Raw genomic sequence first — 19,953 nt, 5'->3', positions numbered from 1 at the left:
CAGAGGCTGCAGCGATTGCTCAACCTCCCCAAGCACCGCCTAATCATAGACGTTGCAACAAGGTGGAACTCCACCATGCACGTGGTTGAGAGACTGTGCAAACAGAGGCAGGCTGTAATGCATTTGTGGGAGGATACACGGGCAGGCAGTTTGAGGGCAGACATGGAGTTGTCGGGTTTGCAGTGGTTAAAGCTGAAAGACCTCTGTAAAGTCCTTCAGTGTTTTGAGGAATGCACATGGCTGGTAAGTGCAGACGACGCCATCATAAGCATCCCACTTATGCGTCTGCTCATGCAAACTTTGACGCACATCAAGGATCAGGCGTCTGCAGCGGAGGAGGAAGAGGAGGAGTAGGAGGGAAGCCTTGATGACAGTCAGCCATTGTCTGCTCAGGGAACTGTCCTGGAAAAGGTGGAGGAAGAAGAGGAAGAGGAGGAGGAAGGGGGGATGATTATTTTGGGGAGGAGGATGCTTCTCGGGGGGCAAGAGAAAATGTTGGCTTTCTGACATTCAAAACAAAAAAAGGGACCAACATAGCCAGCTTTCTAGAGATGAGTGACTTTGCCTATTTTAGGGTCGAGTCAGGTTTCATGAAACCCGACTTTCTCAAAAGTCGAGTCGAACAAAATCGGACGACTATAGGGAAAAGACGTGAAGCCTGAAACCCAATGCAAGTCAATGGGGAGAAAAGTCGGCAGTGAGTGGAGGACTGTAAACACACCTGGCATGAATTTTAACCCCAGAGGCGGCAAAATCTCTCTCTCTTCTCTCTCTCCCTCTCCCTCTCTCTCTCCCTCCCTCCCTCTCCCACTCCAGCTACGCTCCCGCTACGCTACGCTCCTCTTCTCTCATTGGCTGAAAAAAGTCACGTGCAAGCATTTGGCGAAACCTGACTTTGACACTCGGGTCGCCGACCGCATGGCCAACTTCACACTGTGGTCGGGTTTCGATTCATGAAACCCGACTTTGGCGAAAGTCGGCGACTTTTGAATCTGACCGACGTGTTTCACTCAACTCTACAGCTTTTTTTTACAATGACACTCAAAAGCCTTCCATCAATAGATTGTCAGTTGCTTGATCTGTTTACGATCAACATTGCATGCAGCAGCCACCACAGCCTCCCTGATGCTGTTCCGAGAGGTGTAATGTTTGCACTCCCTGTAGATCTCACATTTTATGAGGGACCACAGGTTCTCTATGGGGTTCAGATCAGGTGAAGAAGGGGGCCATGTCATTAATTTTTCTTCTTTTAGACTTTTACTGGCCAGCCACGCTGTGGAGTATTTGGATGCATGTGATGGAGCATTGTCCTGCATGAAAATCATGTTTTTCTTGAACGATACCGACTTCTTCCTGTACCACTGTTTGAAGAAGGTGTCTTCCAGAAACTGGCAGTAGGTCTGGGAGTTGAGCTTCACTCCATCCTCAACCTGAAAAGGTCCCACAAGTTCATCTTTGTTGATACCAGCCCATATCAGTACCCCACCTCCACCTTGCTGGTGTCTGAGTCAGAGTGGAGCTCTCTGGCCTTTACTGATCCAGCCTCGGGCCCATCCATCTGGCCCATCAAGAGTCACTCTCATTTCATCAGTCCATAAAACCTTACAAAAATCTGTCTTAACATATTTCTTGCCCCAGTCTTGACGTTTTATCTTATGTTTCTTGTTCAAAGGTGGTAGTTTTCCAGCCTTCCTTACCTTGGCCATGTCCCTGAGTATGGCACACCTTGTGCTTTTTGATATTCCAGTAACGTTGCAGCTCTGAAATATGGCAAAACTGGTGTCAAATGGCATCTTGGCAGCTTCATGCTTGAATTTCCTCAATTCATGGGCAGTTGAGCTTTTTTTATCAACACGCTTCTTGCGACCCTGTTGGCTATTTGCCATGAAACGCTTGATTGTTCAGTGATCATGCTTCAAAAGTTTGGCAGTTTCAAGACTGCTGCATCCCTCTGCAAGTCATATCACAATTTTTGACTTTTCAGAGTCCATCAAATCTCTCTTCTGACCCATTTTGCCAAAGGAAAGGAAGTTACCTAATAATTAAGCACACCTTATATAGGGTATTGATATCATTAGACCACACCCCTCCTCATTACAGAGATGCAAATCTCCTGATTTACATAATTAGCAGTTGGCTTTCTAGCCTACACAGCTTGGAGTAGGACAACATGTATAAAAAGGATGATGTGATCAAAATACTCATTTGCCTTATAATTCTGCACACAGTGTATAGGCCCATCATACACTGGAGCATCATCCATGGGGCCCATTATACACTGGAGCATCATCCATGGGGCCCATCGTATACTGCAGCATCATATGGGGCCCATTATATATGGAGCATTATATAGGCCCATCATACAATGGAGCATCATCCATGGGGCCCATCATATACTGGAGCATCATATGGGGCCCATCATATACTAGTGCATCATATTGGGGCCCATTATATATAGAGCATTATATAGGCCCTTCATACAATGGAGCATCATCCATGGGGCCCATCATATACTGGAGCATCTCATGGGGCCCATCAAATACTAGAGCATCATGTGGGGCCCATTATATATGGAGCATTATATAGGCCCATCATACAATGGAGCATCATCCATGGGGCCTATCATATCCTGAAGCATCATATGGGGTTCATTATTTATAGGGCATCATATAGGGTATGGAGCATTATATTAAGCACATATGGGGCCTATTCTGTATGGAGCATTATATGGAGCCCATTCTGTATAGAGCAATATATGGGGCTAGAGTTGAGCGACTTTAGTCGGATCGGGTTTCATGAAACAAAATTTGTTTCAGATGAAATTGGTCCGACTAGGGCAAAAAAAGTCGGAGTTTCGTCCGAAATCCGACCCCAATGCAAGTCAATGGGAAATAAAGGTCAGCATTGAGCGGATGACATTCATCCACTCAATGCCAACTTTTATTCCTCATTGACTTGCATTGGGGTCGGGTTTCGGACGAAACTCCGACTTTTTTTGCCCTAGTCGGACCAGTTTCATCTGAAACAAATTTTGTTTCATGAAACCCAATCCGACTAAAGTTGCTCAACTCTATATGGGGCCCATCATATACTGTATAGAGCTTTATATGTGACTCATTATACTGTATGGAGCAATATGTGGGTCTCATTCTACTCTATGGAGACCTTCCTTTACTGTATGGCACATTATATGGGGACCATCATATACTGTAGCATTATGTGGAGCTCATCATATACTGTATGGAGCATTATATGGGACCAATTATTCTGTATGGAGAATTATATGGGGCTCATTATTCTGTATGGCGCACTATGTGGTGGCCATAATACTGTATGGAGGAATATACCTTTCGGTATTTGAGCTATTGTAGAATTTAAAATAGATATCAGTCATGTAATGTAAGAAGTGAAGTATTTGTCATTGCAATATACCAATATTTCTCTGCCGTATCCGAGCATCATGAATTGTGGTATGCATTAAAGGGGCCCACTGACACTCTTTCGCCCAGTGCACGTGAAAACCTGGAGCCAGCCCTACCCCCCCACAACTTTAGCCAAAAAAACCCAAGTTTTCAATGCATAACTATTATTGTAAAGTAAATTAAGGTTGACAAGCTTAAGTAATAAGAATTGATGTATTTGGCATTGAAATAGGTACTGTAGGTGTGTTTACTGTCCTTCACTCCCTGCCGACTTTGCTTCCCCATTGACTTGCATTGGGTTTCGTGTTTCAGTTGGACCTCCGACTTTTCCCGATAGTCGGCCGATTCCTTTTAACTCGAATTTTGATGAAACCCGACCTGACCCTAAAAAAGACAAAGTCACTCATCCCTACTAACAATCCTTGTCAAATTGCACAGGCTTTGCCCACAGGTTGAGAGCTTTCAGGCCTCAGAATGCGTGAAATTCTTGCAGATTATTTTATTACACCTGAGGGATCCATACCCTGGCAAGAAAATGTTGGGCCATGATGTTTTGTGTAATTATTTGTTTTGAGTATGATGATTTAAATAATCATACTATTTGTTCAATATTTTTGCTTGGCACAATGCTTACAGGAATTACTTGATAATTAAACATAGATTTTGCATATCAAACATGATTTCCTTTTAACTTGAGCAAAATAAAAAGAAAACACAGCCTTCATTTTGGCCTGCATTTTGGCATAACTAAGAAATAGCCTATGTTGGCAATGATTGGGCAACTAGAGCAATACCAAACATTACAAATCCAAAATAGAATAATGTGATGTGGTTGGTGAAGTTGGTGAAAGGGGATTGGCTGTGTCTTTGGGAAGGATGCTTGGCTGATGTGTTGTTTGGTATGGAGTTATGGCTGATGAGCGTTGTGCTGTGTTGGTATTGGTTGTTGGTGAGAGGGCACATAATTCACTGGACCATGATAATACCAACCAGGTTCATGTGCATGTTGGTGGTAAGATCTTTGGGTGTGTAGGACAGTATTTGAAGTTTGCTGTGGAGGGATATGATGCCAGGCTTCTCCCTGGTGAAATAAATGGAATTGCCTGTACTGTGTCTCATATTTGGCCTTGCTGCCCATAATGTGTTTGTGATCTGGTACTGGGTGGCTGAGTAAGTATTGGTGGATTATTGATGGCTGTGGGGTTGTAAGTCCCTACTAAAGGAGGTTCTAGTGGTTTGCCTATGGTGGCATTCTCCTGTACTTATGGGCCTTCTACACTCGTATGACGTTGCCATGATTGTATAGAAAGTACAGTGGAAGATGGATGACCTGAGTCAGTAGGTGGCAGAGTTGAAGGTGGTTGGTGTGAATCCCTAGTTGCAGGCCCATGAGCAGCTGGATGCTTGGTGGCAATTAGACAGATCTTGGTGGCGTCTCTCTATGCAATCAAAAAGATACCTGAGATTATTTGAGGGAATGGCAGCATGTAGTAGGTGTAGTATTGATGTTTTGGTGTCCAGTCTTAATTATGTTGGTATTTGGTGAAGCTGTTGGGCCAACCTGTGACAAAATGCCTCCTCCCCATCATCTGAAATGGGTCAACTGATATAATCCATTACACGGCTATCAATTTGCCTCCTTGACTCTATATTCTGTGCATCCCTCTTTCTGTGCATTCGCCGTGGTATTGATGAGTGGGGTGAGGTATCTAGGGGCAATTTAGGACTGCTGCTCCTGGCCTGCTCTTCCTGCTGGGCTGCATCCTCTTGAGGGTTTGTTGGTCCACAACCTTCCTCCTCTGATGGTCCACGGACATCTTCCTCACATGGGCGTTGATCCCGCAGGTTGAAATGGCCCTGCCTCTGCCTCAGAGGCTCTGTCTCTTTCCCGTATGTTGTATTTGGTTCTATATTTAAATAAATTTGTGTTTTTTTTCCTTTTGGTTACATTACTACAAATGTGTTTTACAACATTATCAATGTGGCCGACAAACCAGTACTTACGGTCTTAGGTCCATGACGGTGGCTAAAAGGTTTAAGCCACTCATATACAGGTAGGGCTTTTTTTGCTGGCACCAGAACCACTTTGCTGGCAATGCTGGTGCTCCCTCCTGTATTGATCCCGGCAGCTCCTCTATTTCCGGGTTACAGCATTCACTGGGAAAAAAGAAAAATTCCATTTACACATGTAAGTATAGTACTGTGAAGACCACAATACAAAACGAAAAATAACTTCGCTAAATCTAAACAGTCCAAATAATCAAAACTGCAATGTTTTAGCAAAAAATAAATATATACTGCTTTGGCAAAAATTAAGAGACCACTTTCAAATGTTCTGTTTGTCTGATTTTTCTCTTTATAGGTATATTTTTGAGTAAAATATAAATTGTTCTTTTAGTCTATAAACTTCTGAGAGCATGTCTCTGAATTTCCAAGCAATAGATTTTGTATTTTTTTTCTGACAAAGAAAGATGGTCAAAATTAAAAAAAACTCAGGAAGAGTTCTGAAATCAATATTTTGTGGAATAACCATGATTTTTAAAAACAGCTTTCATGCATTTTGGCATGCTTGCCACCAGCCTTGCACACTGCTTCTGGCGCAAAAATTTGAGCAGTTCTTTGTTTGATAGCTTATGACTATCCATCGTCCTCTTGATTACATTCCAGAGGTTTTCAGTGGGGTTCAGGTCTGGAGAATGGGCTGCCCATGACAGGGTTTTGATGTGATGGTCTCTTAATTTTTGCCAGAGCTGTATATATTGCAGAAAATTTTACTTACTCATCCCCATTTGAACATCTGGGGTGCAGTCAGCATAATTTGGAAATGATTGCCAGCAAATATAGGTCCGGGAGGCTTCCTTTACTGGGCGATTCTGATAATTTGAGTCACGAGGAACCCAAAGTTCGGGCCACTCCTGTGCTAAAATCAAGAGCATCTCCACATTAATGAACGAGATATGACAAAATTTCAAAAGAATTCACTCTGTGGGGGAAGGCCAAGTCCAGAGATCGCTTTACTAAGCATGCCTGTGATGTGGCATCTTCTCATTGGTGGCCGGATGTCAGCTGCTCTGGTTGTGTGGCAGCTCCAGATTGGTCCGCGGGCAAGATCCCGTCAGTCCGGACATGAGTATAAAAGGTCCTCGAGTGGTGCACGCCTGTGCGCTAGTATCATTTATGGATGGTGTGTGTGAGTGGATACACCACCACTCTGTATGTATCGCACATGTAAATGTGTGTTTAGTTACCTCCTAAGTTTTAGCGAGTTAGGGCTTTTTGTAGCTGCTTGGTTTAGCATCTGTTTCCCACATGTGTTCGGCTAGCATAGTGGACGTACAGGGCAAGTTCTAACCATAGAGCTGTGCTTCCCTGTGAAAGTCTACAGGGTGTGCAGTTAGCATCAGTTTTTGTATTTTTCTTGTGACTTAGCATCTGTTTCAGCTACGTGTGCGATTTTTCACGGGTCAGTTACAGAGCGAGTGCAACCTTTTAGTTATACCTCTGTGAAGCTAACAGAGCTGAGTATTGTGCGTTCGGTTCATACTGTGTGGAGTTAATGCAGTCCTATTAAGGAGTTCGCTTGCTGTCTTTAGTTTGTCATTGTTCACATTAGCTGCAGTTTTACATCTCTGCATGGTGGACCCCGGGTTGCGATCGCACTTTATTATTTATTTTATTTAGTGAAATACGCCAACCCTAACAGTATACCCTAGTGCCAGGGTCTGGCTAGCAATCCAGCAGCTTGAGAGCAGGTAGTCCACTCTCAAGCGGACTTCTACAGCTGTGGGTATTAACGCAGTGGTGTTAAAAGCAGCCAGTAAAGCCGCTACTATGGTTTCGGCTGCGGTGTCTCTTCCACCTACACCGCGTTTTTCACTGCCCAAGAAATTTTCTGGGGACTGCAAGGCCTTCAGAGGTTTAATAAATCAGTGCTTTATCTATCTGAAGTTACTGGCTGCACAATTCCTGACTGAGAGAACCAAGGTGGGTTTTGCGATTTCCCTTTTGTCAGGTATAGCGTTGGAGTGGGCTACGCTGCTGTGGGAAAAAGATGACCAATTGATCCTTAATGCTTCAAATTTTTTTGGTTCTCTGAATGAAGTTTTTTTGGGTCCACAAGTAAGCCATGATACTGAACTCCAACTCCTGGCATTAACTCAGGGTTCATCCATGACCAGTCAATTCGCCATCGAGGTTCGTACTCTGGCTACCGAGTTTGATTTGCCTTATAAGGTTCTAATACCAATTTTTTGGAGGGGTTTAGCAGATCCTGTCAGGGATGCTTTGGCCACTAGGGAGATTCTCACTACTCTGGAGGAATTGATATCCATGTACATTAGCATAGATCTCCGGTATGCTGAAAGGGGATTCGAGCAAGCTCAGAGTAGATCTGGGATTCTGTTGGCTCCAAACTTTGCTAATCCTATGAACCCTCCAACTCAGGTTGATGACCCTGTAGAGCCCATGGAAATCTCCAGCTCAGTTTTTCCTCAACCTACCTGTTTTGCCTGCAGGCAGATCGGTCATTATGCTAATAAATGTCCCAGACGTCGGAGGAAGTCACAGTGTCCAGTGGCTTTAGGGAGAAGCTCACTGGTTCCGGTTGATGTGTCCTCCAAATTGGCCTCTGGGGCACATATCTGTACACAGGGAGGTCTCTCTCGTATTAAAAGGACCTCCATGTGGTTGAAGTGAAGGAGGGCCTTGGCAATAAAAGTACATCCATGCCCCCCAGCTTGTGGCAACTTTCAGGCCTGGCAATCGTCACCAGGAGGGGAAGTTAGGGAAGGGGTAATATTAGGTGCTGAGATTTTCCCACTGTACGGGATGGATCCCAAGCCTTGTCTGGACCTGTGGTCTCCCATTCAGGTCCAGCTGTTGACACTGCTGTTCAGCGCAGGCGTTGGTCTTGCTCAGGTTCATGCCATACATTTGGTTACTGCTGACTCTCCAATTAAGCCTTTAGTAATCAATAGCATAGAGGTACAGTCTTGCACTCTGGAGGCCAAGTCCAGAGATCACTTTACTGAGCATGCCTGTGATGTGTCATCTTCTAATTGGTGGTCAGATGTCAGCTGCTCTGGTTGTGTGGCAGCTCTGGATTGGTCCGTGGGCAAGGTTCCATCCAGACATGAGTATAAAAGGTACTCAGTGGCACACGCCTGTGCACTAGTATCATTTATGGTTCGTGTGTGTGAGTGGATACGCTACCACTGTGTATGCACATGTGTATGTGTGTTTAGTTACCTCCTGAGTTTTAGCTAGTTAGGGTTTTTTGTACCTGCTTGGCTTAGCATCTGTTTCCCACATGTATGCAGTTAGCACATTGGATGTACAGGGCAAGTTCCAACCATAGAGCTGTGCTCCCCTGTGAAAGTCTACAGGGATTGTAGTTGACATCAGTTTTTATATTTTTCTTGTGACTCTGCATCTGTTTGGCATGGGTCAGTTACAGAGCAAGCGCAATCCTTTAGTTCTACCTCTCTGTGAAGCTAACAGAGCTGAGTGTTGTGCATTCTGTTCATACTGCGTGGAGTTAATGCAGTCCTATTAAGGAGTTCGCTTGCTGTCTTTAGTTCGTCATTGTTCACATTAGCTGCAGTTTTACATTTCCGCACGATGGACCCAGGGTTGCGATCACACTTTATTACTTATTTTATTTAGTGCGGTCTGCCAACCCTAACAGATAACATAAGGCAAACTAATATAAAATATTTTGGTTGTGCAAGGGAAATAAAAAAACCAAGGAAGGAAATTAAAGTGCAAACTTGTTAAGAATGGTAAACTATAAACTTTTTATAAGGATTTCTTCTCCTTAATTGACAGATTAAAGTACCAGATGGTCTAGAGTTTAATAAAGTTTTCAATAAAGCACAACTTTATTATAACAAATAAATGTCCAACATATTACTTTTATATTATTTACATCTAAGATGTAGGCGACAAACTGTAGAAAAGTAGAAAACAAATTTGAAACCAGCCATTCCAGAAGCAATTGCCATCATTGACAGGTTACTATAGCCAAGATGATTAAATACCAGCAATGATAATTAGAAGAAACTGGTTTGGCTATATGAATCATGTTTTTACTGATAGACTAATTAATAAAAACATAAATAAATAAATAATTAAAATTTGCGCTTAATAATGAACCTCTTTAGCTTGTAGTGAACTAAAAAATACACACAAATGAATTGGATTGCTCCAAGTTAGGTAGTTACTACCTTAAGGTGTAATCTGAGTGGATGTCTGGACTCCAGGGGACCAGTAAGCAGCACTGTATATCTTGATGTGAAGTCAGATTGAATGATATTTGCCAGATAAACGTGGGTTAATACCACGGCTATTCAGGAGTGCTGTCCCAGCCGGTGATAGACACTCCACGCTCCCCTCTGTCAGCAACGCGTCGGCGTGCAGTGTGCACGATGTGAAGCTGTGGCATAAAATGAGCCAACAGGACCTTCGTGATGTCACCAGTCACATGATAGATTACAGGGAGCGCAGTGGACCCATTCATCTCCAATTGGAATACGCATCTTTTGTTTTCTTGTGTTCCTTGCTACAATTGACAAAATTGACAAATTGCTACAATTAACAAAATTGACAAATTTCTACAATTGACAAAAAGACAACATTTTCCATAAAATTTACCATGTGTATCATTGCAATAATGTTTTTATTATAGACAAAGGTGGAAAACATTATCAATAGAAATATATTTAGACCATAAGAAATATCTTTACCTGTATAGTATTAATTTTGAATACCTATGAGAACATCATATAATCTTTATAACTAGGCTTTGCTTTGGGTGTGAAATCTAGAGTGGAGATGAGCTATTTTGGTGACAATATTATATGCTGTCATAGCCTATATACTGCATATTTTTATATGATTATTATTATCACAGTTGTTTTATAATACTTCTGCTATCCTTTATACATCCTAAAATTAAATTCTATCCTGGAGTTCATGTCATTTCTCTATGTTGGTAGATCAAGTCTGTCATTACAATGTCATACTCAATGTCTTAGTTCTTAGATATGTACATTATGAAGAATGTGCTCAAAAATCAAATGTATGACATGAGGAAAAAATTGTATTATTGGCTGAAATTGTTTTTTTTTCCTTAAAGTTAACCATTTCAGTAATGGTTCCTATTTATTTCTGCACAGGTTTTCTAAGCACTGGCGATCAAGCTGCAAAGGGAAACTATGGCCTTCTTGATCTCATTCAAGCCTTACGTTGGACTAGTGAAAACATTGGATTCTTTGGTGGTGATCCTTTAAGAATAACCGTTTTTGGATCTGGTGCTGGCGCATCTTGTGTCAATCTGTTAACTATGTCCCATTATTCAGAAGGTAACCGTTGGAGCAATTCAACCAAAGGTATTATGCAGGTTGCAAATTTTGTCATTTTTGGTGTTTGCATGCGGCTGTGTGTGACTGTCCTCTGGCCTCACAACAATTTCCAGTTACTATCATCTTTCCGTTGACATCAGGGAGTGCAATTAAAGTGTTGTTGACTGGATCATGACTAATGTGTTTATTATAAACCTTTCTAGTACAGTTTTGAGATACTTGAATATCACAAATACACATTGCTTTTCTTTTTTCTTAAAGGTGTTTTTTTTAATATCCTATGAACCACACAGAATAAGGTCAATTGTATTCTGTCATTCTTTAGTGGCAAGTTTAGTTTCTCACAAGAACCCTTGGCTTGTAAAAGCAAAATACCATTTTATTTTAATGGTTGCTGCTCAGGAAACATTATCTAGGTTAAAAGAGGAGTTTCAAGATAAGACATACTCACTGAAAATTCATGAGTTGAATTTATTACTGTCTGAGAGAAGGAACTTTAAATGTTTTGCATGCATGATTCCAAATTGTCAGGGCTTTGAGATTTTAGTCATATTTTATTCTACTCTCTGTTGCTTTTTTTTCTTGTCCTTTTCGGTTCTACCCAGTGAAATGAAATGTAAGGCTTTTGTGACCTATTTTGGCCCAATTCACACATACGATTTTCACGGATGTGTTCAATGCAGTTTTTTCATGACCAGAACACAAACCTATTAAAGTCTATTGGCCTTTTGACTTGTTATGTTTTTTACGGTCTGATTGTCCACAAAATAAATGATGGGAACGTGTCAAAGTTTGGTACAATTTCCATGTCCTGTCTCGTCTGACTAAAAATGGAGTGAATTTGATCTTATGTGCAGTTAAGAAGGATTAAGGTTAGTGTAACCGAATCAACATAAATATACTGCTCAAAGAAATAAAAAGAACACAAACAGCCTGTTGCAAATGGAATAGTGTTCCTTTTATTTTTTTGAGCAGTATATTTACTATATAAAAGTTTTACCTATACTGTATATTACATTTTATCGATATGCAATAATTTCCCCTACATACAGTAGGTGATTTGTTTGAAAATAATGTTAATAGAAGTTACTAGATCTGAACCTGTTATCAAATTCTGAGAAAATGTTGACCTACAAATCTGTCCTTCCTTACCTTTGCTTTTGGATCAAAATATCCTGATTTATGGAGGAAAATAACCTGCTTAAAAAATGGAAAAAAACACAGTATTTTGTGATACTTTGTCACAAGATGTTTATGACATATGTACTTGTGTAAGGTCACCCATTGGTTTTTATGGAATATAATAATGCATTTTTCCATGAGAAAATTAAGATGTTAACTAAATTAAATAAGCTATTATGGTGGATAAATCAGTATATGGTTTAAAACATGTACTGTACAGTAGCTAAGAATCATTTTTATATATTGTGCATGCTTTTTTTGCCAAAAAAATTTAAATTAGATAATTAAAAGCTACGGATAAGATAATAATTTCAAGAAAAATATAATTTACCTCAAATTATCAAAATATATTTGTCCAAGTCCACATTTTTTGTGATTTATTATTTGTGAATCCAGTAAAATGATAGCCGGCTAGATGTCATTCTGATGATTTCTAGAGGGCTGTGAAAGTGGTAAAAAAGCAAAACTAAAAAAATTATACTCATCTTGCTATTTATTGATTTATTCGCTCATCTCTAGTCATGACACATATCAAGACATGAGTCGCTCAAGGTCTACTTAGTGCATTGTAAAGTCAGGGGCCTTTTCAGGACCATAATCCCAGTTACAGAGCAAAGAAGGAGGAAGATGATATATTGTGCCCTGAGAAGTATAGAAGATACGGAAGGTGCTGTGCGGAGGGTCAGATGGGAGCTGTAGTGGTAGGGCAGGTTAGCGGTAAGGAGAGTATTGTATTAATTTTTTCAAACTTTCAAAGCCAAATTTCAGCTAATTGATGGATTTTAATTTTGGCAGATTTGAATTTTCTTCATCAATTATTCTTTTTAAGACTACTTTACACATGTGCAATTATTATTTTACTATATTTGTATTTAAAGTCAATTTTTCTGAACAATTACCAAATCACTCTCTTCACATTCGCTTTAGATCTTGTGAGAATAGCACAGAAAGCTGCAGTCTTGAATTCAAGTAGAAAGCCAACAAAATATTGGAACATGGGTACATCAAAGCAGCAAAATTAATGAAGCAAAAAAACTTTATTAACTTTTATTTGTATTAATAAAAACAAATGGATCAATGTCAGGATGGTATGGAAATACCTATGTATATACAAATAGGAAAAAAGGCAAAGGAAAGAGAAATGTCTTACCCCTAGCTATCCCTTCTTGACAGTGGAGACCGGCACACTAGGATAGGATATGGCGCCCCCACTCCACGTAGCCTATCCCTGTCTGACCCTTAAAGGAGTCCCTAAAAAAACCAACACCACCAGCAGACCACTAAAACATCAATGGCTAGGCCTAGCAAGTCTTATAAGCTATCAGCATCGAGGTCTGGATGCCACTATGCACCTAATTGCACCTGTCAGAATATGGAAAAAAGAGAGTTGATGTAGAAGTGTATGGGTATGGAACTAACTCTTGCTGTTTAATCTTTTCTTGTAAATTGGGATAATGAATCCCATAAATTAGGTTTTATATATCTCTCAATGCCAAATGACCTTATAGGAGTGGTCTCAGTAAGTTAAGACATTACTATAGTAAAGACTCAATAAAGTATGTGGTCATCAATTGTCATCAGACTGATGAAATGCAAGAGAAAGCTACTCAATTGCACATATCTCAGACAAGTCAAGCTATAAAAAAGCAATAATGATCATAGTCCATATCAGACTAAAGCCTAATAAACCCAGAATGTTCATAATAAAATTGAAAAGTGTGTACAAGTAAGGCAGACCAGTAATTAACTTATCTTATGAAAGATGCCCCATTCCAATGTGTTTTCCCCTCCAGCTCAGCTTCAATCATGGGGTTCATAAGGGGATATTCTGGGAAAAAGGAAGGGGAGTTAGAGTAGAACTCCTGCCATCTGGACTGCAAATGTCATGATGAGATGCTGCATGCGCTCCATTACAAATGAATCACATTTTGAACTAGTCCACCCCAAAAAAATATACCACAATTTGTCATCGATGCAGACCATAGTGCACTGTGCCATGCAGGTCAGCATCGCCGGAAGTGACGTGTAGAAGAGGTGGAGCGCACAATGCACTCCACCTAAGTGAAATATGGCTTAATGCACATGTCTGCAGTGTAATGCAGATGTGCCACAGCGACATCACGGGAAGTGATGCATAGTAAGGCTGGAAAAGCAGGATGCGCTCCACTCGATATGGCCACGTGAACATCAAGGAACATAAATGCACTGCAACAAAGCCAAAATAAGTGACATGTGCCAGATGAGCAACACTTGCCATAATCACAGGAACAAAAAGATGTCCCTGGAATGCAAAATGCATCCCAGGAATAGATACGAGTTGTCACCCATGAAGTAGCTTCAAAAATCGCATAATCAATCTTGGGGCGACACAAGAATAGCCCCCCAAAAAAGAAAAAACATAAAGGTAAAGAATATGAAAAACAGGGACCCTTAATGTTGTACCACCAGATTGTGTCAGACTCTAGGGAAAATAAACAGAATACTTTGGATATAAACAAATCCTCATAATAAAGGAAAAATAAGAAAAAATAATGTTGTAGTCCACTACAGACCAATACACCTAAGCATCATTAAATGTATCATGGGAAAAGTATGAGAACCGCTCTCATATGTAACTAGTGAAACTGAGTTGTTTAATCCCCTTGAATCAAGCAGAAAAATCAATTGAGTTTCTCTCTTGGTAAACTTTTTGTCCCAGTCACCCAATCTTTTAAATTGGGGTATCACTTCAATTACTCTAAATGAGAATGACTTTTAATCTCCTTTATGTTTATTCACTATGTAATGCGCTAGGGGAGTATCCCATTTGTGAATTATATCACAATTATGTTCGTGATACATACATGCAGCCGCAGCTCCAGTCCTGAGTGCCGACGGCAGTGCCGGGTGTTGATGCGAGAGACTCTTGCGAGTTTCTCGCATCACACACAATAGTCCAGATTGCAGGAGTTCTACTCTAGCTCCCCATGTTTTTTTCCCAGAATATCCCCTCATGAACCTCTTGATTGAAGCTGGAGAGGGAAAACGCTTTGGAATGGGGCATCTTCTATAAGATAAGTTAATTACTGGTCTGCCTTACTTGTACATACTTTTCAATTCTGTCTAACATGAACAGGCTTTAGACTGATATAGGCTGTGATCATTATAGCTTTTTGTTATAATTTGACTTGTCTGGAATATGTGCAATTAAGTAGCTTTCTCTTGCAGTTCATCAGTCTGATGACAATTGATGACCACATGATTTTTTGATGTCTTAACGTACTGGGACCACCCCTATGTGGTAATTTGGCATTGAGATAAATATATAGACCATAATTTACGGGAATCATTGTCCCAATTTACAAAAAAGATTTAACGGCAAAAGTTATTTACATAACCATACACTTCTCTTACAGCAATTCTCTTTTTTCCATATTCTGAGAGCTGCAATTAGGTACATAAAGCATCCAGACCTTGATGCCAATAGCGTATAAGACTTGCTAGGCCTAAACGTTATATTTGTTTTATATTTGTGTTAATACAAATAAAAGTTATTTTTTATAAGCAATTTTTTGCTTTGTTGGTTTTGCCAGTCTTGAATTCAACATAAAAATCCTGATACCTGATGGAAAACTGACTGGCTCATTATACATCAGGGGAGAAAGAAACAGGTCCACCATAACTGATCATAATTAGTGATGAGCGAGCACTAAAATGCTTGGGTGCCCTTTGCTTGGGTCGAGCAAATTGGAATACTCAGGTACTCGGACAGAACAACGGGGGCCCAATGTAAGTTTATGGGAGACCCGAGCATTTTTACCGCGATCCCCCCTGGGGGGGTCCTTTTATGGTCTAAAAACATCTGAAAATGGAAACACTGCTCAAATGATACGGGAACATCATGCCAAATGCCCCTGGAAGCATTTCTGACTCCTAGGTCACAGCTGTAAACAATGTTGTGAGAGTTTCACGCCATTTTTACAGGCGCATCAAAAAACATACAAAAACAAAAGCAAAATGGATTTTGCTGGGAAATATGTTAAGGAACATCCTTTCCAGGTTAATGACTTGTATATAAGGCAAAATATTAAACCCAATACAAAAATGTTCCTCCACCACCTGGGCTATGTTCATATGCAGCGTTTTTGATGTGTTTTTCAACTTTAGCACTGCTTTCAACCAATACAAATGCATTCACTGGGAAATATCATTGTAACATTTAACAACCCTAGCTGGCCATGTGGTGTGTGACACATAAGCAGACACATCTTGTTTCTTTTATGAAGGAGACACTTAAAGTCACAGAACCTATTTTTAGAGAGCCATCAGGTGGCAATAATATTCTTAAAGGGATATTATTAAACAGTGGGTCTCCTATTCTGTTATTGCCTATGCAGTGAGTGGATGGGCTGCCAAGAATTACGACGCACCCCCAATACCCCTTTCATGAGAGGTAAAGGAGAGCTTCCTGAAAAAATGTTGCATTGAATGCAAGGCCTGGCCTGCCCCAAAGTTACATGCACCCCAATAAGCTTTTGAAGCCACGTACTGGATGGCCACAAGAAAATCCACTCCACATTATTCATTTTGTACTCCCATACTCTTTTCTTATGCATTGACTGCAAGGCTTGTCCTGCTACCAAGTCATATGCACCCCAATAAGCCTTTGAACCCATGTACTGGATGGGCACAGGAAAATCCACTTCACATTTTTCATTTTGTACTCCCAAATTCTTTTCTTATGCATTGACTGCAAGGTCTGCCCTGCAGCCAAGTCATAGGCACCCCAATAAGCCTTTGAACACAGGTACTGGATGGGCACAGGAAAACCCACTTCACATTCTTCAGATGGTCCTGCAATACTGACTTCTTATGCACTGAATGCAAGGGCCGCCTTGACCCAAATATGCACGCACCCCAATCCCCCTTTGGAAGAAACATGGAGGAGGGCCTCATAAAAAAATGTCCCATTACAAAGGAGCGGGTCTGCTAGACTTGAAATGCCCATACACTAAATGTATGGACTGGCAAACATTTTCCCCTGTGGGGTACACCTAAACCTTTTTCATAACAATTATTTGACAGCCAGCATAACCACCCACCCTTGTTACCAATTCGACACTGGCTGTAGCAGCACAGAACACATTAACCCTGGTGATCTAGTGGCAATGGATAATGAGACATGAAGGAAGGCCTCATTAAAAAATATGCCCAATTTAAAGAAGCACGTCTCCTAGACTTGTAATGCCCATACACTAAGTGTATATGGGCTGGCAAACATTTTCCCCTGTGGGGTACAACTCAACCTTTCTCATAACAATTATTTTACGGCCAGCATACCCACCCACCCTTGTTAAGAATTCAACATTGGCTGTAGGAGTATGGAACATGTTAACCCTGGTGATCAGTGGCAGTGGCTGATGAGACGTGGAGGAAGGCGTCATTAAAAAATATACCCAATTTAAAGGAGCGGGTCTCCTAGACTTGTAATGCCCATACACAAAGTGTATGGGCTGACAAACATTTGCCCCTGGGGGGTTGCATATTTTTAATTTGGTGACGGGCATCATGACACCCTTGACAAAAACTAGAGTGGCTGGAGCTTGATGGAATACGTTCACCCTGGTGTTCTAGTGGTGGTGGAAGGTGAGGATGAGGAGAAGGAGGAGGAGGACACCAAATAGCCAAAATCAAGAAGAATATACCCATGTGTGGGTGTGAAGATCTGCATGGGAATACACCTCCCAAAAAGACACTGTATTGGAGGTTATGTTTTGCTGTCATCATTTGGTGGTGTCAAGAAGTCTTGCCCAATCCAGCCCTTGTTCATTTTTATAAGAGTCAGCCTGTCTGAATTTTCCATTAACAGGTGAATGCACTTATCTGTGATAATTCCACCAGCGGCACTAAAAACCCACTCTCACAAAATGCTAGCGGCAGGGCAGGCCAGGACATCCAAGGCATAGAGAGCCAGTTCATTTCACGTGTCCAACTTGGATAAACAATAATTAAAAGGCACAGAAGAATCACGGAGGACGTTGGTACGGTCATCAAGGTACTCCCTCAGCATCTCAGAAAACATTCCATTCTTTGTGATATTACCCTGCACCTCAGGGCCAGGGCGATGGGAGGGTCTGAGAAAACTGTCCCAGAACTTTGCCAGTGTTTCCCTGCCTATGCTGGATTGCAGTTGTGTCTCTCTCACCTGTACTTCTTGGTTGTCCAATGAACTGTTGTGTCTGCAGCCAGCGTTTTGACTTGGGAATTTTTTAATAATTCTGGAACAATGTCCCTCTGGTACTGCACCATTTTAGTACACCTGTCTGCCTCTGGAACAAGAGATTGAAAGTTCTTCTTGTAGCGTGGGTCTAAAAAGTGTCCCTACCCAGTAATGATTATCACCCCAAATTTTTATGATACAAGGGTCATGGGAAAGGCAGCGCAACATAAAGTCAGCCATGCGTGCCAGACTGCTATCTGGCACAACTTCCGCTTCTCACCAACAGGACAACTGACCAAGGTGTCCTCTTCCTCCCTGTCCTCAGGCCATCTCCATGCTGAACAGACGGTATGACAGTTGTGCTTGTAGTACAGTCTATGGCACATGAAAGTAGCTCCTGTTCTTCCTCCTCCTCCTCTTCCTCATTGTCAACCAATCCACGTTGGGATGACATGAGGCTGGGCAGTGTGTAATCACCCTGTATGGTTCCTTGCTCCATGTCCTCGTTCTCCGCCTTCAATGCATCCTCTTTCATTGTGAGCTGAGAGCTTTTCAGAATGCAGAGAAGCGGGATGGTCATGCTAATTATGGCGTCATCGCCAATCACCATCTTGGTGGACTCCTCAAAATTTTGGAGGATGTTACATATGTCTGACATCCATGTCCACTCCTGAGGTCATATGTGTGGAGTCAAACATGAATAACGACGGCCTTGTTTATGCTGGTATTCAACAACTGCCCTCTTCTGCTCACAAATCGTTAACAACATATGCAGAGTAGAGTTCCAACACGTGGGGACATCACACACCAGTCGGTAGGCCGGAAGCTGCAATCGCTGCTGAAGCATGGCAAGGGCAGCTGAAGCTGTAGCTAACTTTCTAAAATGGGCACACAGGTGGTGTACTTTCACAAGCAGATCCGGCAGCTCCGGGTAGCTTTTTAGAAAACATTGAACAACGAGGTTAAGCACATGGGCAAGGCATGGTACGTGTGTCAGCTTGCCTCACCTCAGAGCTGCAACCAGGTTCCTGCCATTGTCACACACTACCATGCCTGGCTGGAGGTTCAGCGGTGTCAGCCACAGATCTGCCTGCTCATTCAGAGCTGTCAACAACTCTTCAGCATTGTGCGGTTTATCACCTAAGCATATTAGCTTCAGCTAAGCCTGTTGCCGCTTGGCTTTGGCAGTGCTGCAGAGTTTCCAGCTTGTAACTGATGTGCTCATTTTGGAGATGAAGGCAGAAGAGGAGGAGGAGGAGGTGCAGGAGCTGTACACTGTGGGCGCAACCCTGATTGACATAGGGCCCGCAATCATTGGCGTCGGGAGGATGTGTTCCATCCCAAAGTCTGACTGGGTCCCGACTTTCACTATGTTAACCCAGTGTGCCATCAACGAGATGTACTGTCGCTGGCCACAAGCACTTGTCCACGTGTCCGTGGTTAGGTGTACTTTCCCAGTAACTGCATTGTTGAGGGCATGGGTAATGTTGTTGGACATGTGCTTTTGTAATGCCGGCATGGCACAGCGGGAGAAATAGTTGCGGCTGGGGACCGAGTACCTTGGGACGACCGCCATCATCATGTTGCAGAAAGCTTCCATCTCTATGAGCCTAAAAGGCAACATTTCTAGCGCAAGCAGATGAGAAATGTGTGAATTTAGTACTGTGGCCTGTGGGGCATTGGCTGCTTATTTCCGCTTACGTTCCAATGACTGGGGTATGGACAACTGAAGGCTGCGCTGGGACAAGGACGTGGATGTGCTTGATGATGGTGCTATTTGTGTTAGGCG

The 19,953-nt window shown here is 41.8% G+C and overlaps 1 protein-coding gene across 3 annotated transcripts in view; it reads left to right on the top strand.

The window, feature by feature from the left end:
* The window catches only part of NLGN1 (neuroligin 1), a 762,223-nt gene that overhangs the window by 709,479 nt on the left and 32,791 nt on the right, over positions 1-19,953 (top strand). For all 3 annotated transcript variants that reach the window (XM_073578828.1, XM_073578827.1, XM_073578825.1), the window contains one exon: positions 10,598-10,810. In XM_073578828.1, the coding sequence (XP_073434929.1) occupies positions 10,598-10,810 (213 nt within the window). The remainder of the gene's footprint in view (positions 1-10,597; positions 10,811-19,953) is intronic.

Source organism: Dendrobates tinctorius, unplaced genomic scaffold (genome assembly GCF_039654945.1).
Source record: "Dendrobates tinctorius isolate UK_male_01 unplaced genomic scaffold, ASM3965494v1 ptg000060l, whole genome shotgun sequence".
Classification (NCBI taxonomy): Eukaryota; Metazoa; Chordata; class Amphibia; order Anura; family Dendrobatidae; genus Dendrobates; species Dendrobates tinctorius.
Note: the sequence above shows the minus strand (reverse complement) of the source record. Positions and strands in the feature narration are given on the sequence as shown.